Source organism: Penicillium pulvis (assembly GCF_028828015.1).
Source record: "Penicillium pulvis strain IBT 33274 chromosome Unknown contig_3_segment0_segment0, whole genome shotgun sequence".
Taxonomy (NCBI): domain Eukaryota; kingdom Fungi; phylum Ascomycota; class Eurotiomycetes; order Eurotiales; family Aspergillaceae; genus Penicillium; species Penicillium pulvis.
In genome coordinates, this window is record NW_026643077.1 from 985,315 (window position 1) to 997,965 (window position 12,651).

Here is a 12,651-nt window from a genome sequence, read left to right on the forward strand (position 1 = left end):
CGGGCTTGCTACGCTATTCTTAAACGACTGCAGGAATTGACTGAGCAAACGTCCGATGATCTTCGTCGTCTTTACTAGTCACCATTCGTTGGCTCTTCTGATGAGGCATTTGCTCCTGTCTACCACACCTTATGCGAGCTCCAGACCGCTGTTTTTGCCTTAACTGACTAGGCTTGTAATGCCCAGTCAGCCTGTGAAGAGCTATGTCTAGTGGATCTATTATTTACCGCGCACTATGTCTTCGAGCCCGTGCGGAAGATGTAAGCCAAAAGATGATCACTATTTATCGCTCTGAAACAAGGAAAAACTGGACTCGTAGCCTTAATTATTTGCTTGACTCTGAGCTAAGACGTAGGGGATGTACTATTTTACTTCCTCTGCTAAAGGTTCAGGCTGTGGATTCTGTTTATGTATAAAGTGTGAAGATATAATTTGTCTGAAACAAAAAGGCCTTGGATGGAAGCTGTAACCGAGTAAATATATTTTGTCGACGTGGACCTAAGTACAATATAGATACGAGTAAGTATTCTAATACCATCGGGGAAGTCTGATTCGCTGGATGGCTTCTTCTAGCCTGCCACTCGCTGGACTCTCTTTAAAAGGAAAGCTAGTGCGAAATGCTCTTTGTTTTTATGCATCGTGTTACTATTTATGGTATACCTCGTTCTTTAGATACCTTAAATACAGCAATAAAAGAGTTAGATTAGCTATACAAGAAGCGCACTGATGGAGAACGCCACTGCTAACCATGTTGTAGCAAATATGTGTCCCCTAAGGCTGGCCGAAGCACCAAAAGACTACAAAACACTTTTAATTCTAGTAGTCTAAAGCCCGTAAATGATTGTCACTCTAATTATGGTAGTGGTAACTAAGAGTATCGAGAGCTAGAATCGTCAGTAAGACTCTTGGATTCGTTGTTTCTAGGTTCACATACTATGGCAAAAATCGCTAGTAATTTGTTCCCCCCGGAAAAAGCCACCTTTCGCACGCTAAGGATGACCACTAGGACCATTAAGATGAAGCCCAAAATGTATAGCTAGATGATTGCTTGGGAAACATCCCGATAACCTGTAAAAACTGTCTGATTCAGGCCCGGAATGAAATCATTTATCTCTATAGACACCGAATCAAATATATTCACTAAGTCAAAAGAGAAACTTATGCTTAGATTAGAGTAATTCGTGACTAAGCCATTTTAGCCTTTATAGTAGCCCCATAGACTAACCAAGTAATACTTGGGTAAATGCGGCTTTAGTTTATCTATTAGGCTTTCTAATTCGCTGCTGACGTGGCTAGCTATAGTACTCGCCGCTATAGACGCCTTAGCTATAGTAGTCCCCGCACTATGCCCCACGCTATTCATAGTAGCACTCGCTTCTATGGCAACACTGGACCCATCTAGGTTGCTAAGGCTGAGTGAACGGCGGATAGATAAATCATCTAAATTGGGAAAGTCTGTTAAGTTCACTTGTTTCTCAATTAGTGGGATTAGGTAAATAAAGGACGTATCTTACCTTTATAAAATATAAATCAGCCGGAGTAGAGGATGAAGTACATCTGGTAAAGACAATAGCGAGATATATTAAGATAGCGATTGATAGTGCTAGGGCCCTAATAAAGATAATCTAGTCTAGTCTGCTTCCTATATGCGGTCTTATTTTATAGTAGAATGTGACCACGTCTTACTATGTCTTACTATGGTGGAAATAATCGATCACGGAGTAGATTTTCTAAATAAAGCATAAGCTACTTATAAGATTGGCTAGGAAGAGAACTACTAGGATATGGAATAGCACAAAAGCTTGATTTTATTTATGAGGGTTGCTTATGTTATCCCTGGAGCCGAGTGGTGAGTGCGTTAACGGGTTTAAAGGGGTATAAAACCGCGGCTATTGAATATCGAGTCTGCTGTACTACTATTTATGAGTTTGGGACCTCATACCGTGGTTTAAGCTATATTAGCTATCTTTTAGAGGGATGCATCTAACGTCTAGTGATATGTCGCTCTAGGCATTAAAAAAATGATAGAGACTTTGACTTAGGTACAGAATTTTAACGTCACTTTTCCATCGTTAGTCATTAAGGATAACTAAAGCTGCCCTAGAAAGAATCCGGTAGCTAAAGCTGTAAAATATAGTTCTTGGTGTAGTTTTGGTATAAAGCACGAGGTCCGTAAACTCAATTATCCTTTGACTCTAGTATCGCCTTTCTCGTTTTACCCGCTGTAATGGTCCTTAGCCAGGCCTAAGTAGAAGCCCTTAAGGATAAGCTGTTTACGTATCGTTAATGTTAATTTAAACTAGCCGCACGTGTGCATCTTTCCTATCTCACCTTCGAAGATGGATTTAGAGAAAGAATGAACGATCGTCAGAATATTCGCCGATTAGAACGCATCATAGAAATATAAGGATGCCAGCGCCTTATGAAGGACTGCTACGTCCTGGTGCTAGTTCCTGCGGCTGACTAGGGGCGCCGTGTGCGGTAACGGCTAGGAGACGATTTGATTCCTAGCTTAGATATAGACTTTGATTACCGTCTATAGGCTTAAGACCATAAGAATTTGATTGCCACCGCCCGCAAAATCCTAGGGCCAACTAGTTAGTGGTGGATTATGGATGTCTATCTCACTAAGTAAGGTAGTGCGTTTATTTGGTCTTTACACATGATCTAATCGTCCTCTATAGCAATCCCAATTTCAGCTGATCTAACTCGATTAAAGAGAGTCGCGATGGTAGAACGATGCAGGAAAAGCTTATCCGGGCACTAAAAGAACGGTTTCTAAATGACAATCGACCACCTAACGGGCTTATATACGAACGCATCCGTCACTATAAGGGGCTTCCTAACGGGGTTTTAAATCGAATAGCCGCTAATGATTGGTGGGCCGCGCTGGAGACGGTTCCTAGGAGCAAAAAGCGAAAATACTTGCGGCTGTTTTTGAAGCACCCCACACTCCCTCGAAAACTAGACTCGCTGCTTATTATCACCGGTCTTTGGGAGGATATGCGAATCGGGCTACTACATAAAGTGGTTGCTATGCGCTATGATGAGGTGAGTGTTTTCACTCTAAAACTGACTTTACACACTAATCTTAGACGTACCATTAGCTAATCGGATGCTACTGGGAGTTTATCCTAAGTATATTCCTTAGGCTAGTTAGAGGAAGGCACGAGCTTCTGCCTTTGATTAATAGGGGCACAGTATATTTGCTTTAATCCCGTGCGCTAAAGGTTTCCTAGCGGGACCTTAAATTTTTAGAGAAGTAGATAATAAGCGGTAAGCTTTTTTGCGGTATTCTAGATAAGCAGCGACTTAAGATCTGGGAGCAATTGAAGGGAATTGACTTCCCGATTCCGACTCTGGCTACGTTCTTTAGGGACCGACTATACCTTGAAGTTAGCTAAACTATAATACGGCAACTATTCACACCTAATCTAGATCGAAGGACCACTATTAACGAAGGCGTCTACGAGCAATATAATATAGCGGTTCCTATATTGATAGCACATCGGCAGGAAATACTTAAGTCGGACCTATGGGAACTTTGGCGGTTTAGCTTCTAATATAGCTTTAAGATGACTAAGCATCGACGCTATATACCGCGAATGAAAGCCGCTACCTAATAGCCGTCCTATCTAACCTTTTCCTAGAGACCCCCGACCCTAGATCCGACCGCTCTTTAGTAATATTACTATGGCATTGCGAGGGCAAGAGGATTCAAAGTGCCGTTTAAGGGAGAGTTACTAATGGATCCCCACTATCTCCCTTTACTAGCTCTATGCGACTTCCTAGAGGATAGTTTAGAGGAGATCCAAACTACATAGAGGTGCGGAAAGCCATTTTTAGACTTAGTAAAAGCGGATCGATATGCCCTAGCCGTAGAGTTATTACAGCAAGAATGGATAACGCCGCGAGTGATAGCGGGGTTTATCCGAAGATCTATCTTCCTAGCCTTTTTTCGTTATCTCATAGAAAACGGCGACGGCCGCCTATATGCTAGCAATACCGACGATATAGACGGTGGGGCCTCTGGCTAGGAGGAAACTAGGGGTATGAACATGAATTCATCTTCGCAAGCAAATTTCGTTATGCTAGGGAACACTATAGACGTAGCACTACCTCCACCGTCCTATTAAATGTTTGATCCCGACCTTATTCTGCGTGCGGCTCCTGTGGCCGATTTTCAAGCGGCCTATTTCATGATGGATATATCTTTACCCGGGAATAGGTAAACGTTAAGGCTACCTAATGACCTAGCGGTATTAAATCCCTTTCTCGAGGGACTATCTAGCCATTATTTTTATATTTACATCCTAGAGGAAAACGGAGAAAATGGACGATCGATTAAGCTAAGTATATGCTACACGCACTATATCTGGAACCCGTCTACCAGGCTGCACGCTAAATTCACGGTAGTAGATTCATTTGTTATATACTATTCTTCCACTACAGAACAAAGAAGCCGAAAGAGAATACGGATGGACTTTACACCTTAGCTTAGTGAAGCTAAGCGGTGGCTAGAATAAGAAGTCCCTTAACTATCCTCGTTTCATGTGCCTTAAGAGATAAATATTTTTTAAGATTGCTGGAACTTGATATGGAAACCTGCATGATCTATCTAATCATATGCTATAGGAAAATAATGCGTTTAGGGCTACGTTGATCTTGATTGTAAACATGCATAATATCATTCATCACTCTTAAGCAATACAGGATATGTTCGCTTCGTTCCTGATTATCTCTGGGAACCAGCTACTAAGGCCTCCTTAAAGTCTAAATCAGATTTTTGTTCCAAACATGACAATTTTCTTCTGGGATTGGGAGGCAAATTAATGTCTATCTAAATAATCAGAGTGGTTAGTATCTAGTTTCCACTAAGGATTTGACTGTGTTTGCATGTATAGTTGTTTTTAAAGAGAGCTCGCATAACTACATTAGAATACGACTTAGCTTCCTGTGGGCTATATCAACACGGTAGTGTAACAAATATGTCATAGCATGCGGCTTGTCTGGTAGGGTCATGAAAATTAGATCTGAAATCATATTAAGATATAAGTACCGCTTTAGGTGGAGACCTTAGATTCAAATATGCATTTTATCTTTTCTTACTTTCTCGATTATTCTTACTCTTCTACCCCTTCTAATACCTTATCTAAACCATAAAGGCGGGCCTGGTTATCCACTTACCGCCTTGGTCTTGAAAGCTCGGCTAAGGCATCGACTGTACGTCAGGAAGCTAAAGATCTTTGGGAGCACCGCGTCATTTCCCCTCTTATAATCAGTAATAAGAGGATAAAGAAACGGAAGCGATGGCTCTATATATAGTTTTGTTCTATATAGCCGATAATTTGTACTATAGTCGACGAACCCCGTAAATACGATCGGGATCTGGGCACCCGCTAACGATATCCTATAAAGAATAGCGTATAAGCTATAGAAATTTCGGTAGTGAAGCAATTCCTATTCTAACGTTAGTAACGACAGGCGAATAATTAGCTTTTTATCGTACCTTTACTACTTCTTCCAATTTCCCGCCTAGGTCGCTGACCGCTGTAACCTCTTCTACATCATGGTATAGCTTATTCCACTCAGCGCCTAGTAGTTAAAGATGCTGATCATGGGTGCGAATACTGTTGAGATAAATGTGATGAAATCGCGCTAGCGCTTTTCTGCTTAGTTGTAAGGCGACTACTATGGCCGAGTGGCTAATAAGGAGATCTATAAAGCCTATCTCGACGCTAAAGACCCGCCCTTAGACCATATCAGGGCTTATCTAATAGCGTTGGTACCGAGATTTGAGCACCGTGAGTTTAAGAAGAATGTTACGGTCAGGCGCCGAAAGCAGTCTCTCTAGTGGATCGATAATGAACTTTGCATCTATCTGGAGTGGTTCGAACTACCCCCCTCTCTCATAGAGAGTGATAGTATATGCGAGTGCTTGATGCAAGAAGCAGTCATTGCTCTTCATGATCTGCTCTCTGTTAAAAATGGCTCTCGATTTTTGTTTGCGATATGACGTACCTCTAAGATCGCCCTATATTTTCTAGCTTCAAAGGGGAAATAGGCCAAGAAGTTATAAAGAGAAAAGCTAAGTTTCTTATAATAGGCCTGGAAAATAGCAAGGGATATAGAAGCCTTTCCTATGGCCTGCTCTACCCAGTTATCCAAATAAAGCTGTTTTAGTAGGTAACGGCTGTCGTGGAGAAGCTTCATAGTGATATCTTGCTTATTGAGACCTTGAGAAAACACCATCCACGAATCTCCGACTCACTGACCGGCTTCTTGAATGATTTCGTTAGAGGCTATTGGCATGGGCTTAGGGTTGGGAGTGGCATATGGGGTCTCATTCAATATCTTAAGAGACTAGGGGAACACGAAGGGATACTGACCTTCGATGGTTAATAGGTCCTATATCTTAGTGGCGATAAAGTGATTGCCCAAATACTACTTACAATATCACTTCCAGAGTGTAGATAGATCCATAGCGGGTTAGAACGTTGCATCCACTTAAGTACCAAGTACGTGGTATATAATGCAAGCAAGTTATTTAGTGGCTGAGTACCACACTAACTTATAGAGCCCACATTGTCGTCTGTTAGATTGCGTTAAACACATAGTTTCATAATAGATATCTGTTTAACGTCTAATCAACCGAAAGGTCTCCGATAATAACCGCATATACTAACTAGGAAACACCTCATTCGCAATGTCTAATTTCGCCTGTCAAAAAGACGGTTGTTCAACCCTCAACCGTGAAGCTTTATAGATAGCTTTAGTGCCCTCGGTAGAAGTAGCGTCCTAAATCACTATAGACTAAATGATAGGCAAAAACCTAGGAACAGTATTTCATTTGGATGACCGATCCTACCTGGCTTGATAGGATAACCATCTAAATCCTATCTAATACTACGCTAGTACGTATTTAGAGTTTTTCCGTAGAGCCCTGCCTCTGGGTATTGTACTATTTTTTATATGAAATACCTGATACTATAGCGGGGCCGTATTCACCTGTAATATTACAGTTATACCTCATACCTCCGTACCCCACCATGAAAACTCTCCTCTTCCTTGGTATAGAAGATCTTGAAAATCAGTCACCCGTGGTTGGCTACTACGAGAATGGCTCTAAACCTAGCTCCTTCTAAGCATGAGTTTATCCATGATATGATCCGCAGTGGAGAACTATCGATATTGGAGATGGCAGAGGCGGCTGGTTATAACAAGAGTACCATCCTAAGAATCTCTTCCAATATACAGATGTTTGGCAGCGTCAAAGCACCACCTAATAAAGGTGGTTGACCACGAAGCATCACTCCTGTTATGTTAGAGGCTCTTTATGATCACTTATTCGAAAAGCCTGGCTTGTATCTTAACGAGATGGCGATTTTTCTGTGGGACGAATTCAATATTCATGCAACAAAATCTAGCATCAGCCGCGCTCTTGCATATAAAGGATGGTCCAAAAAGACTACCCAGGTCAAAGCTAGAGAGCGCAATCTAGACCTACGTGATGAATACTTCTACTTTATGTCAGAATTCTGTTCGTACCATCTTGTCTATATGGATGAATCTGGATGTGATAGAAGGATAGGCTTCAGGCGAACGGGTTAGTCCCCACTAGGCACCACACCAGTTCAAGTATCTAAGTTCCACCGCGATCAGCGATATCAGATACTTCCTGTATATGCCTAAGACGGCATTGTTTTGTCTTGAGTATTCCGGGGCTTAACTAATGCGTCCGTCTTTAAGGATTTTATTAAGTAACTTCTCCAGCATTATGGGAGGTGGCCTGAACCAAAGTCTATGCTAGTCATGGATAATGCATCCTTCCACCACTCTGAGCGAATAGAATAGTTATGTTCTAAAGCCGGTGTGAAGCTGGTGTATTTGCCCCCATATTCACTAGACTTAAATCCTATTAAAGAATTCTTTACTAAGCTCAAAGCCTTCATCTGGAGAAATTGGTAGTCTTATGAGGAAAATCCCGATCAAGGCTTCGATAACTTCCTTAAGTAGTGCGTTGACGTGGTTAGCGCAAGAGGGAAGAGTGCCGAGGGACACTTCCAGCACTCAGGTTTGACATTGGAGGAGTTGTAGCGCAGCTACTACGGGCAAAGCTCGAACTTACTACCCGTGGTTAGCCCAACCAGGTTTTTTGTTGGGCCATATTGCAGACCGCGCAATATTTCAGATTTTTCAGGGTATCAATAGAGGTGTAACACACAAATTTTGGGGCACATCAAGATCATCGCATCGATAATATCAATGCAGTGTTTTGACATTAATACACAGATAGGGTTGTAAACCACCCATTAAGTCGTAGACCCGCAAGATATCCCAAACGCGTTAATCCATCTTCTCTGACATCTAATTCCTCCATATCCCAAAGGACCTTATCGATATATTCGCCTGCGCCGCTCATATTTATGATATGCGCAATAGCACGGTGGACATCAAGAAGCCGGGCGGATAGCAGATCTATTGTGCGATGAGGGCTAAGGGTTAATGAGCGAGTGACGGGGAATAAAGGGTCACGTAGAAAAGGGCGCTGCTCTATCAAGTCAATCCTATACTGGTATGGTATGCCAGTGTGTTGGAAATATATCTAGAATTCGCCGAATAACCGGTGGTAATCCAACGTTAATGTGAGGGCGTTTAAGGGGCTGTCAATTTTTAGACCATTAATTAAATGGCCAATGCCAGGATCGAACATATCCAAGATCCGAAGAACATTTTTCTTCAAGTCGCTCTAGGCAGGACGTTAGAAGGGCAAAATAGGACTTCGTATATCGGACATACCAAATCCGTGTCTCCTGAAGCTACTGTCGTCAGACAGTGGGGCAGAATATGGGCAACCTCTAAGTATTTAAATTAGTCACTGGACTGATCCTTCAGCAGCTTCCCGTCATCGTCTTCATAAGATTCCCCATTTTCTGCGAAACGTTTCCTAGTCGATGCTCGATCGAATTTCGAAGAAATAACACAACGGTGGCGATCACGCACGAGACAGCTCTGTCGTAGGACAGATATACGCTGGCTTGTACCAGTCGGGGTAGAGCTCTGTAGGGATGATAATAAGGTGGGTGTCGGTTGTGGTGTCTTGACAGAAGAGGCTCTGACTGGATTTCACAAATGAATATTCGCCGATTGTAGATGGGAAGAGGAGGATTTGACATACGGGGAAGAAGGAAGTTATCAACAATGTATTCAGCGAACTTTTCTAGAGCTTCGTTGAGATTCTGTATTCGTTCAGAATCCGAAGAGGCAAACCCATCGAGGTAGGATATAGTGTGATTAATATAGAAATCAACCGCGTATTGTTCGTTTGAGAAGAGGGCCTCATAGATGTAAGAGAGGAAGAAAGTCAAGAAAGTATCTGGAGACGCAACGTATTGGAGGGTAGCCTGTATAAGCGCAGCAGGCTTATAGCCCTTCCGAACGGTCTGTTCGGGGTCATAATGCCACAAGCCTGATCACAAGGTTCTTTGCCAACTCAAGCTGCTGTGGGGTTAGTGATAAGGGTATTGAGAAATGGAAAATACCCTCAAGAGAGGACTGATGACGGTGCATCGCCATGATCGTAATTGTCGTAATTCCTGGAGAGTCGTGAGAACACCAAAAGACCCAGGACTTTCTCAGCCTGAGGCAGAGCGGAGGACGGGAATACTATAGTCCGCAGAGGCCTGTGCCTAAGCTCCTCTCACACGTTGTTGCATTTCATAAAGCTGGAACGGAATAAATGATTATCCTTCCCGTTCCTCCACGCTGGTTGGTCGGCTGGCTGACTTTTCGTTGTGAAAGTTGGATTACTAACCACAACCCACTAACTAGACTTGGTGCGGATTCCTACTTTTGGCCTAAATGGATAAACCAAGTGTTAAAGCACTAGTGACGCGCGCTATCGCACCCCATGGCCCTGAAACGACGTGAAACGTGAAAATCTAAAAGAATACTGGGTCTGAGAACACTCGATTACGCAACACTACTCTTGAGGCGCAGCGGATGTGTGGCTGATGAACGTAGAAGATATATATACGAGACGAGACCATGATGATGTCCCTGATAGCATCCGGGAGCAATTATATGCCGAAGAGAAGCAGCGGCTTGGAAAACAGAAAGAAGGCCGGGACAGCTCAAAAAAAACTGGATCAATGAGCCCACTGACAATTATCAATAATTTCCTCTATGCTGGATCATCTCAACTGCCCATGCCTCTCTCGTGTGCCAAATGAAGCTACACAAGTTAGGACTAGCAGTGCCGAGCCAATCGTAATACATGGTCTGCTCGATATAGCTGTCGATGAATATACGGAATAGCAGCTGTCACGAGTGCAGAATTAGTCTTTCAGGGAAAATATCAAAAGAGCACGCGAGGTGACCCTCGAATATTGCCTTGATCTTTCGCAACTTTATGAGGATCAGAACCCTGATTTTTTCGTCCAGCATGGCATGAAGTTAGGTGCGGCCCGGCGATTTGTTCGTGATATTAGTCTTTGGGTGAAACAACGGGGAGAGGCCGCTTCGTATGATATGAATAAGTAGCGGATATGATAGATACAGCGAATAGAGAGTAGCCCGCACCGGCATTTACCCTAGTTTCATTCCTGTCCTAAAAGGCCTTGTTAGGATTTTGCAGCATCGAGTCTTGGCTTTTCCCCTTCAAAATACATATTGGTAAACAGCGATCGCGGCTAAGTCCCATCATGTGAGGGTCCCGACGGAAACGGACTAGTGTAGCGACGGGAAGTGGGGCACTAGGGATTTAGTTACTTGACTCATTGTGACGCACGATGTGCCATTGCGGATTAATAATATCTTGGTACTTAAAGATCGAGCTGTTCCATACGAACCGTCTCTGTTGTGAGTTCCAACTTTCGGCCTTTCTAATCAAATCATTGCAATGTTGGCCGGGGTCTTTTCCAACGGGCTCGCCTGGACGCTCGTTGCAATCGTCGCTGTCTTATATCACTTTATCAAAAAACCGCGGCCAATTTTTCCCATTGTCAACGATTACCCTCTGGATTTCTTTCGTCGAAAAGCATATCGTGTATATAACGAGAATGCTACAAAGCTAATCGTCGACGGTCTCGCCAAATACCGCGGCCCTATCACGATACTTGTTCCCGGCGGCATGAAAATTGTACTGCCGTCTGCTCTGAGCGACTGGGTCAAGACGAACAGAGACCTCGATCACCAAGAACTCGTCAGGGAAGAGTACTTTGCTCACTTCCCGGGATTCGAGGCTCAATATACACTCCATAGCACCGACAGAATATTGATTGACTTGTTGCGGACGAAACTCTCTCAAAACGAAGAGATAATGCCAACTGTCAACAAGCATATTGGGCCAGCTCTGCAATATTACTGGGGCGATAGCAAGGCCTGGCATACGATAGATTGGGAGAAGGATACTACGGGGATTATTTCGCGGGTAGCAGCCTCAATTTTCGTTGGTCCAGAAAAGGCAACAGACGCCGAGTGGCAAACGGTAGTCCAGAGCTATGTGCGCGAGTTTTTCGCTGCCGTGGGTGAGCTTCACGGCTGGAAGGCGCCACTACGACCGATTGTGCAATGGGTTTTGCCTCACACTTCAGCATGCCGAGACCTTATGCGTCGAGCTCGCATAATAATGCAGGATTTGGTTCAAAAGAGGAAACATGAAGCAGAAGTTGCAGAGGTTCAGGGCCCAGCAGCGCCTCGGTACAATGATGTTGTTGCCTGGACCATGCAACTGCCCAATAACAAGCACCAAGCGGGCGACATCCAGCTCGCCTTGGCTATGGCAGCACTTTTTACAACTACAGAGATTTTCAGACAAATCCTCATCGACATTGCCAGACATCCAGAACTTGTGGAGCCACTCCGACACGAAATTAAAAATGCGTTATCGGAGCACGGCCTGGGACTAGCTGCGCTGGCAAAGATGGAACTACTCGATAGCGTGATGAAAGAATCACAGAGGCAGATTCCTATCTCGGGTAAGTTTTCATCACAATATTGTCCAGGGGTAACTCTAATGTTGGCTACAGTGGGATTGGAGCGCAAAGTTATTCGCGAGACATCCCTTCCGAACGGGACAAAATTACCTAAGGGTACCCAAATTATGGTTGACTCCAGCGACATGTGGAATCCAAATGTTCATGAAAATCCCGAGGTATACGACGGGTACCGTTTCATGAAGCGACGTCATGCGGGAGACAAAGCAAGTCAATTTGTTCAATCGAGTCGGGAGCATAATGTGTTTGGTGGTGGTAGGCACATATGCCCCGGCCGCTTTTTTGCCAACACTGAGTTGAAACTGTGCTTGGTCCACATCTTGTTCAAATACGATTTTCGGTTAGAGCCAGGTTACTGTTCGAGTCCTGTGAAATTTGGGGTTTATGCGAGTGTTGATCCCAAAGTTCGACTGGAGATTCGGCGGAAAGAGGGACCCGAGGACTGCCCATTATGAGTCATTTTTTTCTCCTTGTCTCGTTGCATAAAAGCTACCTTGATATTTCGCTCTTTCGTTTCTGTTTACTCTTTCAATCACACTTTCCTTTGATAACCGCAGCCTCTTTCGTTGCTTCTTTCGCAGCAAGATTACCCTGTGCGGCGAACAAAGAATATATTACCCATTTAACCTACTACTCTCACCTTGTTACTATTACA

At 43.6% G+C, this 12,651-nt stretch overlaps 6 protein-coding genes across 6 annotated transcripts; 5 read left to right on the top strand and 1 right to left on the bottom strand.

Annotated features, from left to right (window-relative positions):
• Positions 1–2,615: 2,615 nt before the first annotated feature.
• N7503_006501 (uncharacterized protein) lies at positions 2,616–3,404 on the top strand (the record flags this gene model as incomplete). Its single annotated transcript, XM_057066048.1, has 4 exons — positions 2,616–2,631; positions 2,720–3,051; positions 3,108–3,200; positions 3,267–3,404. The coding sequence occupies 4 exons, from the start codon at positions 2,616–2,618 to the stop codon at positions 3,402–3,404; spliced, it is 579 nt and encodes a 192-aa protein (XP_056921517.1).
• Positions 3,405–3,693: 289 nt separating this feature from the next.
• On the top strand, positions 3,694–4,037 carry N7503_006502 (uncharacterized protein; the record flags this gene model as incomplete). The annotated part of the gene is made up of 2 exons (XM_057066049.1): positions 3,694–3,739; positions 3,853–4,037. 2 exons carry the CDS (start codon positions 3,694–3,696, stop codon positions 4,035–4,037), a joined length of 231 nt encoding a protein of 76 aa, XP_056921518.1.
• A 99-nt stretch (positions 4,038–4,136) lies between these two features.
• Positions 4,137–4,496, top strand: N7503_006503 (uncharacterized protein; the record flags this gene model as incomplete). Its single annotated transcript, XM_057066050.1, is given in 2 exon segments — positions 4,137–4,228; positions 4,241–4,496. The coding sequence occupies 2 exon segments, from the start codon at positions 4,137–4,139 to the stop codon at positions 4,494–4,496; spliced, it is 348 nt and encodes a 115-aa protein (XP_056921519.1).
• Positions 4,497–8,281: 3,785 nt separating this feature from the next.
• N7503_006504 (uncharacterized protein) lies at positions 8,282–9,576 on the bottom strand (the record flags this gene model as incomplete). Its single annotated transcript, XM_057066051.1, has 6 exons — positions 8,282–8,567; positions 8,625–8,749; positions 8,800–8,858; positions 8,880–9,119; positions 9,179–9,469; positions 9,543–9,576. The coding sequence occupies 6 exons, from the start codon at positions 9,574–9,576 to the stop codon at positions 8,282–8,284; spliced, it is 1,035 nt and encodes a 344-aa protein (XP_056921520.1).
• A 437-nt stretch (positions 9,577–10,013) lies between these two features.
• Positions 10,014–10,542, top strand: N7503_006505 (uncharacterized protein; the record flags this gene model as incomplete). The annotated part of the gene is made up of 2 exons (XM_057066052.1): positions 10,014–10,219; positions 10,350–10,542. The coding sequence occupies 2 exons, from the start codon at positions 10,014–10,016 to the stop codon at positions 10,540–10,542; spliced, it is 399 nt and encodes a 132-aa protein (XP_056921521.1).
• Positions 10,543–10,900: 358 nt separating this feature from the next.
• On the top strand, positions 10,901–12,451 carry N7503_006506 (cytochrome P450; the record flags this gene model as incomplete). The annotated part of the gene is made up of 2 exons (XM_057066053.1): positions 10,901–11,978; positions 12,030–12,451. The coding sequence occupies 2 exons, from the start codon at positions 10,901–10,903 to the stop codon at positions 12,449–12,451; spliced, it is 1,500 nt and encodes a 499-aa protein (XP_056921522.1).
• Positions 12,452–12,651: the final 200 nt, after the last annotated feature.